General features: G+C 37.3%; 1 protein-coding gene across 12 annotated transcripts in view; it reads left to right on the plus strand.

The window, feature by feature from the left end:
* The window catches only part of UBE3D (ubiquitin protein ligase E3D), an 84,219-nt gene that overhangs the window by 7,938 nt on the left and 52,310 nt on the right, over positions 1-23,971 (plus strand). For 11 of the 12 annotated variants that reach the window (XR_016464453.1, XR_016464455.1, XR_016464454.1 and 8 more), the window contains exons 4-8: positions 671-902; positions 6,682-6,751; positions 9,104-9,173; positions 9,950-10,058; positions 13,834-14,003. Coding sequence is in view for 6 of the 12 variants with exons in the window: in XM_090136089.1 (XP_089992215.1) it covers positions 671-902; positions 6,682-6,751; positions 9,104-9,173; positions 9,950-10,058; positions 13,834-14,003 (651 nt within the window). In the remaining 6 variants the exon portion in view is untranslated. Of the gene's footprint in view, positions 1-670; positions 903-6,681; positions 6,752-9,103; positions 9,174-9,949; positions 10,059-13,833; positions 14,004-14,379; positions 14,733-23,971 lie in introns of all 12 variants that reach the window. The other variant, XR_016464457.1, reaches the window with a different exon arrangement.

Raw genomic sequence — 23,971 nt, forward strand, 5'->3', positions numbered from 1 at the left:
GGCAGACACCTTGATCCATATAGCAGCCCAGGAGAAGAGGATTTGATTTAGTGGGTTGGTTGGTGGTTTTTTGTTTTTGTTTGTTTGTTTTGCCTGTGTGTTTTGAAATTTGAATCTGAATCTAAATTAAGAATGCATTGTTTCATCCTTTTTTCTTTTTAATGGATATACACTCTGGTATTTTTGTCAGGATTTAGCTTTGTTTCGAAGTCTAATATCTGACTTTGAGAGGCTTTGAAAGGCATTCTGTGGCAAGTTTTTTTTTGTTTTTCCTTTGTTTCTTTGTATATATTAAAACTTGGTGCAAGGAAACTTTGAAGTAATAAAAATAACTGCATAATCTCTGTTGTTATATTTTTCTTGTCTGAGCAGATCTGTTTTATTTTTACCATGTGATTAGTTACAAGGAAGTTATGCCAAATTCTGCTGTATAATCATTGAAGATTCACCCGTGGGAAAAACTTGATCACAAACTTGGCAGGAATCACTTGGCCATTGCTTTCTCAGAATTCATCCAAAGAAAATGCCTTTGACTGAAAAGAGAGTCAAGCACCTCCTTTTGGAGAAAGTGCCATAGTTTTTTCTTTCTGTTTTGTAAGGAGTCCAGTCTCTTAGTGTCTTAGAGTGTCTTAGGAAATAATATATAAAAATATTTCTTTTTCTCTGTTAGGAAATTTCTCAGAGTTCTTCCTCTACCGAGTGAAAACTGGAATGCTTTAGTAGAAGAGTGGTGTTGTCACCCTAATCCCTTTGCAAGAAGCACTTTACACCCTCAGCGTGATGACTGTTTTCTTGGAGAGACTTTTCTCCTGTTGAATTCAAGAAATGAATCATATGTGCCTGAATGTCTCAAGTGCAGCTCAGAGACTGAACATCACACTTCTCAGAATGACTCTACCTTGGTAAAGTAGTTTGTTTTAATAATTCTTAAGGGAATGTATTTGATTATTTTTTTTCTTGTGAAACACATTTTTATCACTGGCTTATTTAACTTATAAATATTACAAGGGTGTTTTGAAGGTCAGAGAGGGTTGTTGGCATTCAGCTGCACAGAAGCCAGACAATATATGCACCATGTCATGACACTGACCTGGGTATGAATCATTTAACAATATAGTTCTGGAACCAAGTATTCCCCCTTCCTCCCCAAAAAATATTCTCAGTGGAGAACAACAACATTTATTGAAATCATAACTGTGATTGGTTAGGTGTTTGTCAAGGTACAGTGAAACAAAGCAAAAGGAGAAAACTAGACTAGCTGTGCTTTTTTTCCTCCAAATACAACCGAACGCATAACTATAAATATGATCAAAGGAAAGTGTGGGTTTTGTGTTTGGTTTTTTTGTTTTGTTTTGTTTTTTGTCTTATTTTAGTAAGATTTAAAAAAATCAGAATGTGTTTCAGATATAGCTCCCTTATGCTGGCAGAATGAAAGAAGAATGTTGAGCTCATTTGAGGGCTCTTTGTCTGGTAAAAAGGATCTGCCACTCCAGACTGTAACTGCTGAAGGTGACTTCTGTAAAGTGTTCCAGGAGGAGATATCCATCAGCTGAGTCTGAAGGAATAGGGCTACCATTTGGCTTAGAAACATCAAAATTTGTTGTTGCTCAGGAAAAAAAAAGTGTTTGTAGGCTGCTACTGTTATTTCAGTAGTGAGACAAGGAAATAAAATAGATTGCTTTACTTGTCTTGGAAATCCAGCACTCATAAAAGTTTGAGCAATAATTACTTCTGCCACCAAAAGAGCATCAAGTAATTTAGCTTGCATTTCCATAAAATATTTTCCGTTAATGTACAGCTTGTCTGTATTTGTGCTAAGACTGATCCTGCAGATCAGTCCCATACTATATATTAAACTTAATAGTTTGAAGTTCTTCAGCAGTTTTTGAAACTGTTACTGCCTTGTGTGTCTGTAATTAACAGCTGATATGCAGATTCCCTGCACCAAATTCTTCATCTATTAAAAATAACATGATAGGCTCTGATTCTTATACAGTGCTGCTGTTTACCATTGCATGGGATTTGTATTATCTCCTTTTTAAATCACCAGGATTCCAGCAGATCAGTTGCCAATGGTGTGATGCATCAGAGTGAGCCATCTGTTTTGAGAACAGTTCTGTCCTCCTGTCTGTATCTGCAAGTCCTGAAGCTATGGTCTCTCTAGTTTCTTGTTCTGTTGTTCTTTGAAAAGCAGAATCTGGGGAAGGGAATACAAGAACTGATATCCTGAAAGGATTTCAGCATGAGAGAAGCAGATTAATCTGGATTAGCTCTTGGAGTTATTTGACAATTGAAGTTATGTCTTCTAAGTATTCTTAAGAAGGCGGATAAGTAGAAGATTTTAAATTTCCAAGAGGACAATGCCTTCTGTCAGAGGTCCCCAAAATTAATTATCTCACATTTCAGTAGTCTCAAAAGGATCATGGAACAATGGCAACAAAGATGAGAAGAGGCAGTCTCTATGGAATTCATATTGCAGCCCAGAGAAAGAGGAGAAATCTGCCCAGCATACTTTTAAAATCAATCAAAGAAATGTTTGACAGGGAAATGTTGCCTTTGAGGCAGAAATATAATAAAAAAGATACAGAACAAAAATGTTACTGAGATATGGGTCAAACCAGAATAATAACATAACTTTGAATGAGGGAGGAGGCTATTTTCTATCAGAAACTTACAATACTAATTTAGTGCAATTAATCTTCAGATTGGCTTTCTTGTTTAGAATTTGAGAATTCTTTCCTTGTTTGTGTCAACTCCCTCTTTCTACATCTTTCAAGCTTACAGTAATTCCAATTTCCATGTTTTCTTACTTCTAGCATCGCTCAGTTGCCAAGCAAATGAGCAGAAAACTGTAAGATCAAGCAGAAGCTGGATTAATAAGGGAAAAAGCTCTCATACTGAAACAGAAAATTCTTCCATAATATGAGAGGAGTAGAAACAAGATAGATTGCTATTGGCATAAATGTTCTCATTTTAGAGAATACCATTGCAGTTTGTCTCAGTATGAAAGTTCTTTTTTAATTGCATTGCAGTTCTTTGGAAAGTGTTTGCGTATGACCAAAATAGTAGCAGGAATATACTAGATATGCTTAAACAATCTTTTCCATTCTCCTGTGGGACCAAGACAGCATCCTTCCATATTTCTCACATCTATTATTCTTCCAGTGTAACATAGTTTTTAAATGTCACATGGTTCTGCAGCATCCTAATAGTATCTCTTGGGGAAAATATTTTTCCCCGATGCCGTATCAGGGATCTTTAGGAATAGAAGCAGAAAATACTGGGCTGGTGATCCACCTCCATCTGCAGGTTGCCTGTAGCTGCAAGTTATCAAATAGATATATTGATTTAATTAGCCTAGCTAGAGGTATTGCTTTTGCTGTTGAAGCGTGATATGGTGAGTTAGTGGTGGTTTATAGGTACAGTACTGTATGGTTCTCAGCTACCTGTAACCATAGTCAGGAAAAAACATCTGAGTTGTAGCTTTCAAATAAGTGCTTCTATATACAGTTTACTGTGCAGTTTTTCTACCATCCTCAATACTCTTTCTCACAAAGGACAGTTTCCTTAGCTTTGCTCTTCATGTTAAGCAATTTTTCTGTATATGTTTAAGAGCAGGAATTAGGAAAGGGAATAACTCTGTAAATATAAATGATGTTTTCTGTGATCTTTGTAACAAGGGGGCTGCACTTCTGACATAGCTCTTTGAAGCTTTCACGGAGGCTGTAGGGCTCTCCCTTGAACTTTATTTGGACTCCTAGTTTATGAGGAGGGGGAATTTGCTATTGCAGTCTGTTTAGAGCTTAATAGAGAGTGCAGAGAATCAGGACTTTATCATCATGAGTTCAGATTCTGTGGGCCACTTCCTTGCTTTTGGGGAGCTAGAACAGTCCTTTCTGTTTTAGTACATTTTAGTATTTGCATAATACAGATCAGAGAACTCTTGCTAGACATTCCCAGCATCAAATCCTTGATTTCTGTTTGAGCTATAGCGTGACTTTGAGAAAGATGTCAAGTACTGATTTAATAGTCAAATGAGGGCAACTTTATCATTCTTTGGTAAACTGTTTCAGTGATTAATCAACCTGAATCCTTGCTGCCTACTTATTAAACACATTAAGAATTGTAACTCTGTATCACTTTTCCTGACTATTTATTTGCTGGAAAATATTTTTGTAAGTTTTCCAATTATTTTTAACACTCCCTATAGGTGCATTTTAGCAATAATCATGGTACTAATTCTGGATAATTAAATTCTCTATATTACCCTTGTAGTGGAAATGCTAAGTCATGTCCTGAAGCAGTGATTGAGCACCTGTTAGGAAGGCAGGGTCAACCCAGGGGTGATCAGGTGCATGCAATGCACCTGAGTAACCAGAAGGGGTGGAGCCAGGATCCACCTGTTCTGAGACCTCATATAAGGGCTAGCAGTGGAGGTGAGGGTATCTCACTGGACATCCCTGCTTACCTGAGGTCTTCTAAAGGTAAGCAGTTTTTCTTTCTTCATTTCTCTTTCTATGGCTGCTGTATTTGGGTTGTCCTCATTTGCTGCATAGGACTTTGCTGCACTGCTGTTGTTGCTGTGCTTTCTACTGCATTATAACATTACAGTCCTTATCAACGATTCAATTGCTTATACATTCAGAAATCATTTTTTCTCTTTCTTCTGCAGCATCTCATTAGTAACTCATGTTTAGCTAGTTACTATCATCTAAATTCTTTTAATTTTTGCTGCCATTTGCTGTTTGAGCACGTGCTTTGGACTAAGTGTAACTTCATGATCTAGACTGATACTTATAATTCGTTTGTCTTCCATGTGTAACTTTCCCTGTCATTGTAGCAAGAGGTACCTGCTAAAAAAATTGGCCCAATGTATGTATTTTAGTCATCTGTGGTCTCCTCCTTCATCTCTTCCATGGCTCCTGAATCAGAATGGATCAAATAATAATGTATTATTTAATGGTGACAAGGATAATTAGGCTTGGATATCTTCATAATCATAAGCCTGTCATCTAGGTTCTGAAGACAATCTGTAAGAGACATACCTCAGCATTTTCCTTCAGAAAATGAAAAGTGTACCTAAGACTATAGGATGTATTTTATACAACTCTTTTTTTTTTTTTTTTTTTAATTCTGTAATGTGATGGGCCTCAAGTTCCAAATTTGTGTTCTGGACAGTAGTCCATGAGAACTGTCTTGCATCACACATTTTAAAATTTGAGAACTATAGTGGTGGCGATGAATATAAACCATACTTCCCAAGAGGGGTGTGTGTGTATTCTCTCCAGTTGAAATGTATGGGAACTGTAGGCATCTCTTAGGCTGCAGAAAAAGATAAATGCAGAGTGGAAATACTATAATTTAATTTGCTCTAAAGTTAGACAGTCTTATGTAGGCAAATCCTGTGGTATGATTTCTTAAGTTGGTTGTGGCTTGTTTCGACTTTACGAAGCCTGTAAGGCAGTAGTTGTTCAACTACTAGTTGGTATTTTTATGCACTGTGTATTGAGTTAACAATTATGAAAGTATTTGTACAAAGACAATTTAGAGGTCGTCTCATTAGTTTCCAGAATTTTTAGTTCCAGAGAGGTTTTTTTAACTCAGGAACATCATTGTGTTTGGCTACACATGTTACTTCCAGATCAGAGTTGTATTGTGCTACAGCCAGGCTCATAACCTGACATAGAACCAATTCTGGAGTTTATATTTTGTGTTCAAGTAGAGTTGTGCTTACTTGTATCCATCTACTGATAATGAGTTTAAATATGAATGCTGGAATTAATAGAATAGAGCTGAATCCACATCGCCTTTCTGAAATACCATAATACATTGTGTTCTGAAGTTCTTTCCTAGTTCTTTCCTTTCCTGCATACTCTAAAAACCTTTTCTACTCTGCTGAACATTAAACTGGCTATTCCTACAATCCTGTCTACAGTGGCTAAAACTTTCTACTGAGTGATGGTAGTGTATGGGAGCTGTTAAGTCACAGCCTGAACCACATGATGATCCCCTGGGGAAAGGACCCAGTCAGCCCTGGGAGCACAGGTGAAGGCAACTCAGCTGTGTGACTGGAAGGGATGAAGCCTGGCTACACCTCTCTTATATCACACTCCCCCTTCCCCCCCAATTTAAGGGATGACTGCCTCTGGGGAAGGGTCTCTGGTTGGAGGTCCCTCCCTTGTGGATTTTTTCCCCATGAGCCTAGATCCTCAGAGATGGGTGAGGATTCCTTTCCTGTTTGTCTCTTTTGCCATTCCACTTCTGTATTGCCTTTCCACTGCACTAATCTTTCTGACTGTAACAGGTAGTCACTTTACAGAGTAATATTTTGTATATATACATTAGGAATAGTTCTTGTGTGCATTACTTTGCCGTTATCAAACTGAATTTACCTCATCATTTTATCATACAGTCACTGAATATTATGAGATTCTCTTGTTATCTGATGCAGGTTGTCCTATGTGATTGGTAATACTGCCAGATGTAAAAATTGGTATGAAACTTGAAAGTATGTCGAAGTGTAAAAGACTGAAGTAGTAAATGCACATCTTTGTATATGTGAACATAAAGGGAACAAAGTACAAAGTTCACTATACATTCCTGGGAGTACGTTAAAATTATACAGTTCTTTTTCAGAATAACTGAGCAGCATTTAAATAACTTTTTTTCTTTGTCCTACAGAAATCAAAGGAAAATACCAGAGTAATTTGTGAGCGCTGCAAGACAACGCTGGGAGAAACAGTATCATCAGGTATTGCATGTGCAATCTTAACTATACTTGCCTGCATCAGCTAACGAGCATCAGAGGTTGAAAACTCCAGAGGAATGTTGTTTATCAGAAAAAATGTAATGCTAGTGCCAGTGTATTTGTGTCATTCCCTTCTGGAATTGCTCTCTCTATGAGACCTTGAGCTACTGACTTACTGCAGGGATGCTCCTTGTTTTGGTTTTTGTGGCATATTTGGTTAATTCTAAAGCTTTGAAAGACGGGAAGCATGGTTCCAGTTTAGTAGGAATCCCAGTCAAACAGGAGACCTGAAAATTTGCAGATCGTTTCTTTTGTTGTCAATCATATGGAATGATGGAAAGGTTAATTCTTAACTTATGTTAAGCTTCTAGTGCTTTGTTAACTATTAGTGCTAACAACAAGTCTGGTTTCATGGAAAGGAAGTCTCTCATCATTTGATGATGAAATTGTGAGATTCTTGGTTTTCTGAAAGCTGTTGTGACATTGAGTATTTAGGGTTTACCTGAAGTATTCAGATGTTCTTCAAAATGCCATTTTTAATAGAGAGATAAGCAGTGATAAGACTGTTTCTAGCAGGATTTTTTCTTTCGTTCTCCCTCTGCTCTACTGCAGATGTGCGAGTCCATCTCAGTTCAGAGAATATAAAAATGTAGCAGGAAATGCAAAGCCTGTTTCAGAAATAAGTCATGAGGAGATAGAAGACAGAAGTTTGATTATTCTGTACAGAGATCTAAAAAATACAAGCACTAAGAAAAGTACTTTTAAGGTAAGGCATTTGAAATCCTACAAAGCAAGATGTAAGACTTTGCAAAATCAGGGACTAGAAAAGATCTTTATAAATCCTCACGAATTAATGCCCTCATCTAAGCCTTCAGACAACTCTAGCAGCCTATAGTTGATATCGTTGGTATAGGAAACAGTAAACAGTGTAGACGTGCAGGGAATTGTTCTGGACTCTATATTTTGGTGGAGTTAGAAAGCTTGTTCGTTGTTTTCAGCATATTTCATCAGCACTGTAGGAACTTTATGGAGAATTCAAAGGACAGACACAAATCTGTTCTTTTCCCCACCTCTATTCCCATATATGCATAGGCTTTTTTGTGGTGTGTGTGTGGGGGAATTCCCACCTTCTATTTCTGCAGACAAACATCTTCTCAATTCCCAGTGCCTTTTGCAGCAGTGGAACCTATTCCTTGCTTAGGGTAAGCCTTCTTGGACAGGCACGGCATGGAGCAGACAAGAATTAGCTCAGAGGTAACATATAATTTCTTAACAGTGAGGATGATTAAATAAACTATAATACTTACCTAGACAAGGGGTGGAGTTGCCAAGCCATTAGAGTCGTTAAAGCAGGATTAAGTGTCTTACTGAGAATCATAGAATGGATTGGGTTAGGAGGGACCTTAAAGACTGTCTGGTTCCAATTTCCTTGCTGTGAGCAGAGAAGCTTATTTTCATCTGATTTTTTTGGTGTGTCTGGACAGCTGTCAAATGATGCAATCCATTCTACTCTTGAAATTTATGGAACTGACGAATCTTTACTATTGCTCATATGTTAAGGCTTAGTGGAATTAATTTCTTTGTATGTGTAACTTTTTCTGCTTGCTGTTTGGTTAGGCTGTGTGTATAGCCTAGAATTGGAGCTTCAGTGTGATAGTTTTTGATGTTCTTGATGAAGACTGAATTCTGAACTCAAAACACTTCCATTTGGTGTTAAAAGAATGTCTTACTGGAGCTTTTTGGAAACGCATTGGAACCTGGAATGTGTGTTTCATATATTAACGTTATGTTAGTGCAGTTTTTGGAAAGAGATTCTACCCTGCCTCTTTGAGCAAAGAAGAAAATTATTCCCGTGTGTAATGTTACTAAAACTCTTGTGGTTCACTGCAGCATTACTGAGCAGCAGAGAGTACTGAAATACTATGTAAGCTATGCTGATTTCAGTAATTTAGGAAAGTTTTTTTTCACTGTGTCTTACAGGTTTGTCTTGATAGCAGTGCATAGTGGACAGGAGTTAATTGACACCAGCAAACATCAGTATATAAGACATTTCAGTCCAGGTGTTTGGGTTCTTGCATACTTTATTTCAAGGTGATTGTTCCTACTGTTAAACAGGGATCAATTGAAATGATAAACTGCTGATTGTGTAATTATTTCAGAGCAGCATTCTAGCAATGTTTTCTTTTATCAGAACTTCTCCCACAGACCCAAGCAGGAATTTGATCACATGCTGCACGTCCTAATTGACTGCGGAACAAGAAACTAATTATAGTGTAATTAAATATAATGATACTGTGACTTACAGTCTATTTGTAAAAAGAAGTCTTGGTTCTTTAAAGGTGTTTTTCATTTTAGATACTGTTAAATACTATGTCACTGAGGTGATTATTTGGCCAGCTGAGGAATGCTTCAGCACAATACCAAGGTAAAAAAAAAAAAAAAAAAAAGATGCTTAGTTTTTTATATTCTGGAAAGGACACTAGCAACCTAGTAAAATTTTAATATTGAAAATTTTAAGTATAACAAAGTGCTGCTTTTTAAAGGTAATGTATTCTGTATTCACTCATGCACAATTTTTTGTGTATATAATAAGGAGATTACAATTTGTTACAGTATTTCACTGTTCAGCCAATAAACAAAAATAAAATACTTATTTGAATTTAAGTTTTCATGGCATTTGGTGACTAATTATTGAAACTGAAGATTGTTATGTAGAGTGAAGTAAGCTTGTAATGTTTCATTCCAATGAAGTTGGGCTTTTAGATTCTCAAGTAATTCAATTTATAGCTAAGATGGCATGGAGCTTGATCCAATTATCTTGTATCATATACTTTGTTTTAGTCATTGGTCTTTCTATTTGTGAATTATATTTTAAGTATGTACATTTTCCTGAACTTTGTGTTTTTATGTATAAAGTATAAGGAAAAGCATTTACTCATCATTTGATGTTTGGTGTTGGTTAAAGTAAAGGATATGGAGGAATTTAGACTGCTGATCTGTTAAATAGTTCCTGTTGCAGGAGATAGAAAGTGGTTTATGTGGAGGCAAAGATAAAGAAACTCAATTTCTTTGTAAAAATAAATAGTAAGATTGTAGTGGAATTGACGGTATGAAGTTGCTCATACTTGCACTGCATTGGTATGAATGACCTTACCTGTGTAGTTGCCATTAAAATGTACAACGTGTTTAATTCTTTAACAGGTCTCAATTCATACAGAGCATGGTTGCTCAGTGTCTTGTGGAATTGTCCTCTGCTAAAAGCACATTTAGATTCACTATAAAAGGTGACAATGGAAGGATCTATATTCTGGTAAGTTTTTTATCTTGAAAAAAGTTTGCTAGGTAAAGCAAAAGCTGTGTCTGTAAGCAAGGCAAAAAAGGGAATCCATTTAGTACTTTCAATCAGCAGGCTGGTATTCAGCCAGTTCTAGGAAGGCGGGGCTCCTCGTATGTAGCAGTTTCTTGGGAATATAAACACCATTACTCCCAAGGGCACTTTCCTGCCTCCTTTCCCCTGTCTTTTGTTCCTGTGCATGACGCCCTGTGGCCAGTTCAGATCAGCTGTCCTGGCTGTGTCCCCTCACAGCACTTTGTGCATCCCGGTCTCCTTGCTACGAGGGCAACATGGGAAGAAGATATGTCCTTGTTCTGTGTAGGCATTGCTCAGCAACAATGAAAACATCACTGTGATACTGCCTAAATCTGGAACATAGCACTGTACTAGCTACTGTGGAGAAAATTAACCCTATCCCAGTCAAAACCAGAACAAAGAACTAACTAGAATTTCTACTAAAAATATATGGAAAGCTTAGATCTTGGCTTTGTAGAATAGATCTCATCTTTTTGTTCCAGTGTTTGCTGTCTTTAATTGCTACAAATTCATCAAATTGTATGGCATCTTTCACAAATGCTTTCTTAGATCAGGAGAAATTATTCATGTAGTCAACATATTGCATTGGAAAGTGAAATGCAAACAATAGTAATATTTCCGATTATACTTGATGATTTAATGCTGTTAAGCTTTCCTATTTAGATAGTAACAGCTAAATTCTTCAAACTTTTAAGGTGGATGGGGATTTGAGTCTGGAGTTTAATAATAGGGGCCAGCTTAGCATTTTAATGCTCATTAATAATCAGTATGAGGTTGAGTTAACATAGGGACTAGCTTCTAATTGGAATGCCTTCGTGTGTGTGTGTGTTTTGAACATCAAAAAGGCATTGTTCATTTCCATGCTGATACTCTGGGAACAGTACACACACCAACAGGTGTTCCAGAGGTACAGCTTAAGTTTTGAGACTCAGAGACTTTGTGGATACAAATGTAATGTGAGCAGTGTTTATACTGATGTTTGCAAATTAAAAAGAAAAAAAAAAAGTAACTGCTTAGGGCTGTGGTCTCATCACTGATGTATAGTGGGCCAGCTGTTCCACTTGTTTGTATTGAAAATGAACTTGTCAAAGATTTCCATTTGTGATGTTTGTGCTTATATACCTGAATGTACACAGCCTAGGCTGTGTATTTAATAATTAAGGTTGAGGTCCTTCAGAAGTCTTTTTTTGAAATGTTTTTTAAAGCACAAGTTTATATATATACTCAGTGTTCTTACTTTCTCTGTGTATATCACTTAACATTATACAGTTACGTTATCTAAGGAGATCATAACTTGAGTTTCTGTTTAAATTGGTGATAACTTGGTGATAACCAAGTTTTTGAAAGCTGTGTACTTAAGGATTTTTTTTAAAGACTGAGAATAAATAAAACTAAAAAAGACTAAAATGTGGCTCAGGCAAATCTTTACTTATCCTGTCTGTATCATCTCCTAGATGGGATTCACCTAATAAAATTCCAAAAGGTACAGTGTGAAAATTTTATGGTAGGGTCCTGGGTAGTTGAGTACTAACTCCAGTCTTAATGAAGTTGTTCTTTGAAGTAGGATTAGGTAAGTTAGCTTGTATTTTGGCACTGAGTCGGAAGGGAGTGGGAAGATTACCCAAGAAAAGAAATGAGACAAATGGGAGGGACTTGTCAGTCAGATACTGATTCTTCGATCGTGCTTTTGAGGGCTTGAGCAGAATGAGTTTGTATTTATCAGGGCTAGGGAAGGGGATGTTGCAACAGTCAAGATGTGATGACTACCTTATTGAGACTTAGCTAACCATCTCTTTTAGCGAGTTGTATTCTCTGTGAGGTATGAAGAAGACCACATTTAATCCATTAGTTTAAATGTGAGGGCAGAGGTGTTGTAATGGAGTGTATGTACACTATGAACCCATGTGATGCTAAAAGTAGTGGTAATGTCCGCAATAGCTGTGAGTGAGGAAGAACAACAGCTGTTTCTAGCCATCTAGTTAAATCAGAATTTATGCCTTATTGTTCTCAAAGGGAAGCTGAAGACAAAGGTTGAGATTTTGGGAAACTTGCGGAATGTAGATTGCTGTATTTTACTTATTTGGATCAAGTCCCACCACGTATAACTGAGATTTGTTGCACCTCTTTTCCTGACAGTATCTTTGAAAGTTACTGGCAGGATGATTTAAAAAGGAAAAAACATGAAAATACTTTCTCTGAAACTGCCATTTGAGAAAAGGTCATCAATCTGCATTATGAATAAATTCTAAACTTTATCTATCTTTGTTTGAAAGCTCTTTTCTTACTGGAGTTAACGTCAAAGGAATTTGGTTCAGCAGGCACTGTTTTTCTACAAAATAGTAGAAAGATTGTCTGTTGTCAACAGAATGGTTGAAAGCACAGATGAAAATTTGCATGCTGTGCTAGCCACAAATAACATGTATAAGCTTCTTTGAGTCACTGCGCTCAGCTTAGTGAGCGGTTGTTCATTCACACCAAAAGCAGGATTTGAAAATAATTTATTCATAGTTGATAGTTGTAGAATATACTTTTTTTTCCCTCATAGCAAAGTGTTTATTCTTCCCTTCTAAAGATTCATTTGATAGTAATTTAGCCCACAGTGGAAAACAAATACAGACCTGTGGTGTCACTTGAGAAAACGACGTTCTTTGAATAAATGGTAGGAAGTTGCTGTCAGAAATCACACATCAGCACTTTTGATAGAAGTACTTTTCACATAGTTCATGTTGAAAATTAAATGGATTAATTGCTTTCTCTAAAGAAAGATACAGGAAAATTCTGACAGGTACAACTGTTCCATAGACTGATTGTAAGGATAGTCACCTTCTAAAAAGCATCCAAAGGGGACTTCTTAAAAAGGAAGTCTTAATTTCAAATCTAAGAAACGCTGTTTAATTAAAGCTAATTGTGGTGGTAATGGCCTTTGTGTTTAGGTTGCTTCTCTTCTGTCCCCATTTTCTCCAACATTTTCAACATGCAACTTGAAGCACTGTGTGTAATAGCCTGAGCTGTGAGGTATATTTTGCCGTTCAGTTTATGAATGAATGTGTACTTTGAGTTACAAGAGCAATACTGATAAACAGCTACTTGTTAAGTATGAAGTGCAGTTGCTTGTCATCATTTACGTGTGTAAGCTAAATTGATCGTTCTCTCTCAAAACTTCTTTATCCATTCATCTCTATACTTACTTGTGAAATTTTCACTGATATTCTGAACTTTGATCTCTAAACTGTGATTGTCACATTCAATTATGACATATGCTATGTGTCCTGTTACCAGTGTTTTTTTTTCCCTCACTGGGCATGTCATACACCTGCTACCAGCCTTACCTTAGACCGTTTTAATTGCTATTTTTCTCATTGTATTTCTTAGCTCTATCCAGTCGTAAGTAAATGTTTTGTAAAACTTCTTAATTGTTCCCACTTCTAGTGGGCAGTCTTTCAGTTCCCTGTCTGTAGCATGCAATCATTCAAAATGATGTGCTCTACTAGAGAGAAAGAGATCTTAATAGTGAATAACTGTATTAACTCCTGGTTTTCTTCTCTAGGGGCTGTGATTTGTAATAGTGAAAATAAAATGTCAGTTTGCTGTTTTTTTGACGCTTCCTTAGAAACTGTCACGTTGTGTTAGTATCAGCTGTTCATGGTACATCAGATTTAGAGTAGAAGAAGAAATTGATGTCATCCTCAGTAAAATAATTTTTCTTTATTTATAGATATGGCTTTTAAATTCTGACACGTTGCTGGTGGAATCCTCAGGAAGTTCCTCTTCCTACAGTGTCTTTACACTGTTTGGCAACAATTTCATTCCTAGCTGTGGACCGTCAGGGATGTGGAATGCTGTTAAAGTTCTCTACCAGCCGTGCATTAAGAACAAGAATAAAGAGTAAGTATGGCCTTTTCTAACCTCAGATTGTGATTTTTGATTCATTTTGCTTTTCAGGTCAGAAATATTTCTTTGAGGTCCTTTAGACAGTCCAGTAATGTCAGAGGTGTATGTACCTTTTCAGAATTTTTTACTCATGTTTTACTCTTTTTCGTTTTGTTACCAAAAGGAAAAATAATAGTTTAGATTTTCTCAAAGGGAAAACCAATGGTTAAATTTTTGCAGCATAATATTAATGTGTGGACAAGAGAGTAATGCTTTTCTTAGAGGCACACACATAAATGATACAAATAAAGTTATCTCCCTTACATGGGAGAATGATTTACTTTTTCACTTCTTCATTCTTTCCCTTTCTGAACTCACTGTGTACTTTTAGAGCTTGGTCTTTTCTTCAGCTCTATTGACGGATGCTGGAAAGATTGTGGTGCCATGAATTCTAAGGAGGAGGAGTGAGGTCTCTTCATACTGTCTCAGACATGCTGCTCTATGGCTGTAGCTCTGGGCAGCATAATTGAGGGAGGAGGGAAAATTGAAGGAAGGTGAACATGGGCTGCTGCTTGAATGATGCTTGAGTTTAGCCAGATCTTTATCTTTGACTTTTTGTCAAATTTCTGTGTTTTACATGAAAATGCAATCTCATCTGTCAAGGTACTTAAAGGATTAATCCCCTCTGGTTCCCCAGTAAAGAATTTGGGCACCTTTGGTACAGCTGAAATCAAGAGAGCAGAGGTGGGTTGCTCATAGTTCAGCAGATTTTATCTGCCTGTTCCAACTTCAGTCTTGACCATTAAAATTGTGTTTTGCTTTGTAAGAGGTAGAGTTGTGTACAGGACTGGAATGTCTTAACCCAAGCTACCTTTTGCTATCTTTCTAGTGTGTCGCAATAAATTAGTATTAGAATAATCTGTTTAGGAATGACGACACCAAGCTGAGTGGTGTGGTTGACACGGTTGAAGGACGGGATGCCATTCAGAGGGACCTTGAGAGGCTAGAAAGGTGGGCCCGGGTGAACCTGATGAGGTTCAACACGGCAAAGTGCAGAGTTTTGCACTTGGGCCGGAGGAGTCCCAAGCATCCCTACAGATTGGAAGGAGCGGTCCTTGAGAGCAGCCCTGTGGAGAAGGACCTGGGGGTCTTGGTAGACGAAAAACTTAACATGAGCCAGCAGTGTGCTCTTGCGGCTCGGAAGGCAAATGGTATCCTGGGCTCCATCAGAAGAGGGCTGGCCAGCAAGGACAGGGAGGTGATTGTTCCCCTCTACTCTGCTCTTGTGAGGCCCCATCTGGAATACTGTGTCCAGGTCTGGAGCCCCCAGTACAAGAAAGACAGGGAGCTGTTGGAGAGGGTCCAGAGGAGGGCCACGAAGATGATCAGGGGACTGGAGCACCTCCCCTACGAGGACAGGCTGAGAGAGCTGGGCTTGTTCAGCCTGGAGAAAAGAAGGCTGCGGGGTGACCTCATTGCAGCCTTTCAGTACCTAAAGGGAGCCTACAAAGAGGAGGGGAATCAACTCTTTGAAAGGGTGAGTGACAGCAGGACAAGGGGAAATGGTTTTATGCTGAGGGAAGGGAGATTTAGGTTGGACGTCAGGGGGAAATTCTTTACGGAGAGAGTGGTGAGGTACTGGAACAGGCTGCCCAGGGAGGTTGTGGATGCCCCATCCCTGGAGGTGTTCAAAGCCAGATTGGATGGGGCCCTGGGCAGTCTGGTCTAGCATTAGGTGGAATGCTGGTGGCCCTGCATGTGGCAGGGGGGTTGGAGATTCATGATCCTTGAGGTCCCTTCCAACCCTGGCAATTCTGTGATTCTATGTGGACAGTGTGTTTAGCAATGCCACTGTTAAGATATACTTCTTGTAACCGAGAAGAATATGAATAATGCCATACAATAAACCTCTGCTTTTTGCATTACTTATTTGTGAAAGAGATGTCCTTTTTAGATGATTCAGAAATTAATCGAGATAACAAATTAGCCTGAGTGCGTGTAACTATAACTTGCATTCAAACCAGTGGTGACAGTATCTCAAGCACAAATAAGGCCTAGAGGAAAGGGGAAAGAGAAGAGGTAAGGAAGGTGGTTGAGTTGAGTGCCATACCAATATTTATGTTTCAAGTCTGCTAGAGTCCTTAGAAAGGAAAAATTTTATTTGAGCAAACTTTGAGAAGTCATTATGACAAATGTCCTACCTAATGTATTAAGGCTGTAACTGTTAGAAAGCAAAGATATGAGAATACTGATTAAGCAGTGACTGACGTTTGCAGGTGATAGAAAACTTTTAACGTAATTTCTTGCTTTTAGTTCTGTAGTGATAGAACAGAGAGATGTTTTTGTGTAGGTTACCCTTAAATAGTGGTTTGTTGTTCTTATTTTTCCTTCAAATTTTGGAGATAAGATGAAAGTTTTAAAGAGCTATGTATATATTTAAAATGTAGAAGGTGTTCCGTGAAGATTCAGAGAGTACATGACTAACTTATAGTCCAAGAGCTCATAAAAGTACAACAAAATGTCTTGCATAGACAAGGAGGTATGCATACATCATACATGTTTAAATGTTTTCATGGGAGAAATGTACACCTTGCAAAAATGTGATGTATTATAGTTGCCAAGATTATCTGTCTTAATTTTCAAACAGATTCCAGTATTGATAATGAAATAAACTCTCTAACACAGGGAATAAATTCGAAGTGGAACTATTTAAATAAAAAGATGATACTACAGGAAAAACTATTACTGTTATTCATACAAGAGAAAAGATTACCTTTAAGAATGGTATAGCTTTGGAAGTTGACATTGGAAATATGTGATCTAGAATGTTATTTAGTGAGCAAAAATATATCTTGAAGGATTTACTTTTAAATTGCTTATTGTTAGAATGGGGGATATTAGAAGAATCACTACTTGCTCTTAAAGATGCTCAGTTTACAACTTTTAAGTCATAGAGTTATAACTCACAATTTTGAGGCATACTTTTACATAAATTGAGGTAAAAGTCGCATCTTTTTAGTCACTTACCTAGTGTTTAAAAATGCTTTTCTTGAATAGTGTTCTCAGCAGCAAAATTCTATTATGTCATTGTATTTGGTTCTATTTTCCCAGGTAGACTGGTTACAGTTCACTTTTTTTTTTTTGAAGATTACCTTGTATATTTATCTCTGGAATTTGATGGTGAACCTAAGGTACAACTCAGGTTTTAATACTCCTCTAGCAGTAACTGTTCTCTCCTTGACTTATAATTTAAAAACAGAAGAGAGAGGACCATAGAGGTTTGCTGTAATTTTATTCTTTCAAGCGTGTTGGGAGCTTTTGTATGTTTTGGTGTAGGTGTGGTATAAGAAATTAAAATACAGTCCATTTAATACTGTTATCTCTGACCATTTGTATCTTCTTGCATGCTTGTACCAAACTGTTTGATATTTAAGTACATTGTTGTCATTTCTTCCGGTTAGGGATTTTTAAAAAGCAGAAGAAAACTGCAGATGTGCCTACAGGTTTGTGTACAAGCTGTTATTAACTGTGCTAATTCATTCTTGTTCCAAAGTTAATGTGCTGGAGCAAGATTCTTCTTGCTTAGCACTGTGGCACATTTTGCATGTGTGGTAGCCCAGTGTGCTTTATGGAACAGAATCATTTGGCTCGTTTTTGGAACAAGTGCACGGTGGTTTAAAAGAATGGTTTGTTTTTGTTTGATTCAGTCTACATCAGTATTGCCTGTAAATGTCAGATCACTGAAACCCAGTATGGTTGAGGTTGGAAAAGAGACCTGTGGTGGCCATCTGGCCCAGTGCTCTGCTCAAGCATGGACACCTATGGTCAGCTGCATAGCAAGGGTGACTGGGTAGCTACACCTCAAACTACCTGAAGTTTCCTCTGTGGGAAAACTACTACTTCTGAAGGTTGTGTTTGCTGTTTGCACTGACAGCCTAGAGGATTTGAGCTCTACCTTTTAAAATAACAGTGTATGGTAAAGAATTAGTGAGGGTGAAAAAAAATATTACTTTTGAATCTGAACATAGCAAACGAGTATATCTAAACTAGTGTGATTAAATCTACTGTTTTATTTCCTGTAACATTAACTCAAAAGAATATATTTAAGTGCCACATCAGATGTGGGTGTACAGTTGAAATTGCTCTGATTCATAGGCATTAGCAGCAATATATTTTCTTTTGCACACTATTGATTTTGGTGTCTACTGATTTGATTAAAGGTTTGGATTCTTTTGTCTGAAGTTGCTGTTTTGGTACTTGAAAGAACCTTGTGGTATAAAATGTGTAAAGCAGATATTGGAGGTGAATTTTTTTCTATGTGACTCAAATATCTTAGAGGCTTAGAGGGACCAACTAATTTTAAAATAACTTGGACATCCAGCAAGTAAATTCACCTGCTCACTGTGGAAAGGTGGGGAGGGTTGTGTTTTTGACAGGCAACTTCTGCTGAGCTGCTTTTTCCGTGTAGTGATCACAGCTCCCAGTTCTGCCCTTACTGAAATAAATACAAGTTTTTGGACTTCGAGATGGAAGAACAAAAATATTCAAACTGATACAATGGCATGTATCTTTAGTCTGTTGCACTTACCTAGAAAAACGCATGTATGTTGAGGGGAAGGGAGAGCTGGTTGTTCTGTTTCGTATCAGTTGACGTGTGACTGTATTCTTTCCTGCAGAGGTGCAGAAACCAAAGTTATTGTTGGCTTAGCACTGTTTTTCCTTTCTTAGCTGTTCTAGTAAAGCACAGTAAAAATATGTTTCAACCTGTTTCCACATTTATCATTTGGCTTGAAATAGTGCCTCAGTGCACAGTAAGAATGAAATCTTTATGCATTGAACAGTAATGTAAACACAACAGAGGAGAAAGCATCAAAAACAGTGCAACTTGTTTAATGCAATGTACTTGTTTAGTTCTCGTATTTATTTCAAGAATTTTGAAGAAAATGTCTAATTTCTCAAATAGTGTTTCAGGTATCACATTCCAATAGTAATTACAATACTTAAATTGCTTGTTTCTGCGTACACATCTACCTTTGAAATACTGCACGGCTTTTGGAACCTGTAGTCTGTTGTAAGGGATGAGAATATTGTTCTGAGCTTTATGTTGCCTGTGAATGAAAGAAGCATCTCTGTTTGTTCCATTCTCCAGGATACTGACTGAAGTAGTGAATAGAACAGATCTGAGAACATATCATGTAGAGCCTTGGCAATGAATTATTAACAGCTGTGCTCTGGGTATTTTTTCCAACAAGCTCTGGATTTTAGAAGAACGTTCAGCAGCTAATAAGGCAGAGTGAAGTTAAGACGTGGGTAGATATATCCAGACATGCTATTTATAGTGTAGCCCTTGGCACTTTTCCTTGCAGAGCCCTATTCTGCTGATCTTTCTGAGGATTGCCTTTTAAGTGTTGTATTGACGTAACCTTTGCATCTTACTTCTTCGGCTATTAAGCAGGGCTGGAAATACATCTCCTATGAGTGATAGCATGAGTCCTGAGTAGATTTGCCAACAGTTAAGTTCCTGCCCTCGTGGGAGCTGTATAAGCAGTCTTTCTACAACAAATTAGTTGAAACTATATGCAGAAGAACAGTACTCTGTCATTTCTAAGTGAAGGACGCCTCATGCATTTTCTGCTCTGTTCTTCCTGAGGTATTTATTGGTGCCTGCCACTCTTCTCACAGCAAGGCTCCTTTTCTCCACCTACAAATCTGCTGTGCAGACAGGAGAGGTCTTCCTTTCAAGTAACGGGTTCTTGACAAGTAAGACGTTATACAACCAACCTTGTCTGCTGGGAGTGATAATGTTAAATACTGCTGGAGTGAGTGTGTTATGGAAATGTGTGAAGAAAATGGAAAATAAGGCTATGCAGCAATTTGACTATAGTTGGTCTCAGAAAATATTAGTGAAAGTATAGTTAGAGGAAATTATACTTCTCTTTTTATAGTATGCTAGGTAAAGCTTTAGTTTTCAAAAAGTTAGCAATAGCTTTTTATTTCTTATATGCAGCCAGAGTTTCCCTGAATGATTTATAGCTTTTACAGAAGCCTTCTCCTGGGCAAGAATTCACTGCTTAGCATTTCAGAGTTGAAAAGCAACTTCCACGATGTTTGCTTATTTTCTATTAATTATAGAGGGATAGAATAAGCTAGAAATAATGAGTTCATGGCTCAAAATTTGTTTCTTTTTATTTCTAGTGCTTTTGTTACAGTTTTTAATTACATCTAAGTCTGTATGTAATGAGATTTTTCATGATGCTCTGTTATTGATGGATTGCAGAATATCAAATTGTTTATTTGCCCCCAAAGTGGTTTTCATTCCGTATATGATTCCCATAAATGTACCAAAATGTCCCAGTTCAGTCTGAAGTTTCTTAAATTCCACAATATATCACTGATTCCCACATGGCTGAGATAGCAAGATTTTTCCTAATGTTTCAGTAACCCTGGTAGAAAACATGCAGGGTACACAGAGACCCAGAGCTGACTGACAGAGAAATGACTGTTATTTTACTGTTCAGTGGATTCTTTACAATGACTTTTGTAGTAGAAGCTGCTTATTGTGCTGTCTCTGTCACGATTAAGTGTGTGTGTTTGCAGACAGATTGTGAAGAATCTGTTTTTTGAATATATATTTTTTCTTTTCTGTTCTTGTCTTTGATTCTTTCATGGTATCAGGAGAACTGACACTGTGGATGGGGTGCTTTGCCTTAAAAGAGCTGACTGAGCAGAGCTTTTTGAAAGATGTGATCTGATGACAGTCAAGGGTTATGGGACAAGAAAGGAAAATGCTCTTTAGAGTTCAAGGAAGATGTATATGGATGCTGTAAACCTGCTGAACAGTGTAGGAGGGGATGACAGTGCTTTTTTTTTCATAGCTGGGGATTGTTCTTGAGAGGAAAGACCTGTTCTTTACATGTAACATCCTTTTCCCACCTCTAGGAAAAGATACATGTAAGTATTTAAGTATAAGTCTCAGGAGAAGGATACTGACTCTTGTTTATTGAAACTAGACCTACTATGTGCAACATCCTTTTATGGTTGTTACTGAAAAACTTCTTAACTGATTTTTAAACAGGTGTATCTTCCCAACTCTTTGGAGCTGTCATGTTTTTGATGTCTAATCTTTCCAACTTTTAATAGTCTTAGAAGTATTAACTGAGTTAGAGAAAAATAAGAATATGAGAAAAAAATATTGGAATAAAACCTTTGTCTACCAAATGAGGTCTCTTCGATCTTTTGCTCAGATTTTGCTCGTGTTATTCCAGTTGGGCTTGTTGCTTAGGATGCCTTTTGGCTCAATTTCTGAAGTTTAGCCCTGAAGACAGAGGAGGTAGGATTCCAGCTAGTTATTGTTTTATTTTATAGAGATGGATTTTTCAATCCTGATTCAACTGCTTGTGAAAATTTGATGAATAGTTTCCCTTCCTTGTTGCATAGCATAAAAAATGCTTATGTTTCAGTACTCGTCTTGCAAGGTGCTGCTGTTGAACTGTGCATTAGGAGTGATAAATGCTGTATGCACAGTAATTGGTAATGTACAAAGAAGAAATTGAATGTAAATACAATTGCTGAGTTACTTCTTGGGTTCTAATATTTTAGGAAAAAAGAGTTAAGATTTCTGTCGTATTTATTACACTTTTTGAATCAGAGTTTATGATTCTGTGATGTGATAGGGGGAAATACAATTCAGGCCTATATTATTTTTCTTATTCTTCATATTTATTACTGAAGCAGTAATTCTGTAAGGCACAGATCTGGTAGTTCTCATCTCTCTCATTCATATCACAGTTGCTCAGCTCTTTTGGTTGTACCAGAATTTGTGATGGGAGAACTGATGAGTTAGTTTGGGAAAAAATTGCTATTAAAAGCAGCGAGACAATATGAAACTAATTTAAAATGTATAGTTTGAAACAGCTGCATTGTCAAGTAGTTAATTCCACTTTTATGAGATCATAAGGGTATAAGAAATTCCATGCTGGGCCAAATCAGTGTTCCCTCTATCCTCTCTCTGAGATCAGGAGGTCTTATTTAGAGGAGCATGTGAGCCTCAGGACATTCTTGTACTACTCAGCTTATATTGTTGTTTTATTAAGGATGTTAAGGGGATACAGCCCTGCCTGTTTCCTTTAGTATCTGTTTGTGCATCTTAGGACCATCTTTTGTATAAACACTTTTTGACCTTAATGGTGCAGTCTGCCTCCACAGTCTCTTAAAACAGCAAGTTCCAGATTTTTACTACTGCTGTAGAGTACTCTTTTTACTTGTTTTAAACTGATCTCCTGCTAATTTTGGTGAATTGCCTCTAGATCTATGGGGATTTGGTGAACAAAATTCTGCATTTATACTAGCAAAACAGACATGGGGATCATAAACTTCATACTGATGCTATATCATGCAGGGTTCTTGGTTGTATTTAGATTTCCTGTTCAGTTTGCTGGAGAGACTGTGATGTCACATCGTGAAATTCCTACTGTAAGATGTATATCTCTAGTACGTTTGGTTTTCTTGTAACCTTTTTTTGAAAGTGAGAGCCTTAATATCATAGTGACGTTACATTGAAAATACTTCTATAATTTTAGGTCAAACTAGCAGCTTTTCACTTACGCTGTTAGAATTTGCTTCTGATAGACTTACAAAGACTATTGGGTTTACTTAAAAACTGTAAATACTCAATTCCTATAATATCTTTTAAATGACAGGATCCATTTGAGCAGGAAGGATTTCTATACTGAGACAGGAATGAAACAAAAGAACTTAGAAAAGCACCTTGGGCAGATTGGAGACAAACCTCAAAACTTGATTTAGTTAATTTTAAAGTCTGTTTTAAACTAATTAGTATTTGTTGTTTCTATTATATTTCTCCATGACAGGCTGTGTAAACTAACAATGCTTAGATTAAAGAAATGATTTGGGCTGCTAATTTTACTTGAAGTACTTCATGTATCAGTAAGGCAAAAGCAAATTGGGACTGTATGACTCAAGACCATAGAAAGTTAATTTGTGAAGTTGCTCCGGTTATTGCTGCTTGTTTGCTGAATACGCATGGTAGCAGTACTGCTGCTGGTTGCTCATTTTGAATGCAGTAGCATCAAGGATAAAGAGAATGAGCAGTTCTTGTGCTTGTCCTCCAAATTCTGGATTTAAGCTGTAAATGAGATTGCGTACAACTAGTAGGCATAATAATTGATAGTGGATATGAATGTGTGAGGCAGGATATCCAGGTGGAAGGTACTGTTTCAGGCAATAAAATTGCTGAAGTTTTACGTTCTAAGTCAAATATATTGGTGAATTACAGTCAAATAGTTGCTGAAAGCAGAACTGGTAGATCTACTCAGAAGTTAGATTGTCTGCACCTATTTCCCCTCTGCATGGTTGAGAGTATTACGTTTGGTCTACGTTCTCCCCAGCCTTGTATGCTGTACCTGCATACATCTTAAGCCTTCAAATTTTTCCTTACTTCGCAATGACAGAAGTAGATAATGATTCTTACAGAGCCATCTGTGTACCTGGAGGCAGAAACACAGACATCACTGAGAGCTTCTGTGGGTTGTGATTTTTCTGGCTTACCTTGGAAAGGCAAAATTGTATGATGTCTCATTGAAGACTGCTCTTCTAGAAGATGACGCTAGCCTTTTTTTTTTTCAACGGAACACCTATGTCTCCAGTGCACTAACTTGGGCCTTTAAGCTCGTACTGATCAGTTCTGTTGATACTGATCAAGGCTGCGGTGTGAAGACAGTAGCAGAGCTGTTTAGAAGTTGATTTTTAAACTAAGCATAATTATTTTTCATTCGTAGAAACTGATTTTTCTAAACCCTCCAAAACGGTTTTATTTCAGTATGGAAATGTTGCTGAGGTGCATCAGGCATTGTAGCTGCACTTTTTGTACAATTTTCTTTCCTATTTGGCTAGCTTCTGAGTTGTCCTGTGTTCCTCACAAAGCAGTAAGACTGAACAGTATGTTGTATTTACTCTTTGTCAAA

Source organism: Phasianus colchicus, chromosome 2 (assembly GCF_987193195.1).
Source record: "Phasianus colchicus chromosome 2, bPhaCol1.hap1.1, whole genome shotgun sequence".
Classification (NCBI taxonomy): Eukaryota; Metazoa; Chordata; class Aves; order Galliformes; family Phasianidae; genus Phasianus; species Phasianus colchicus.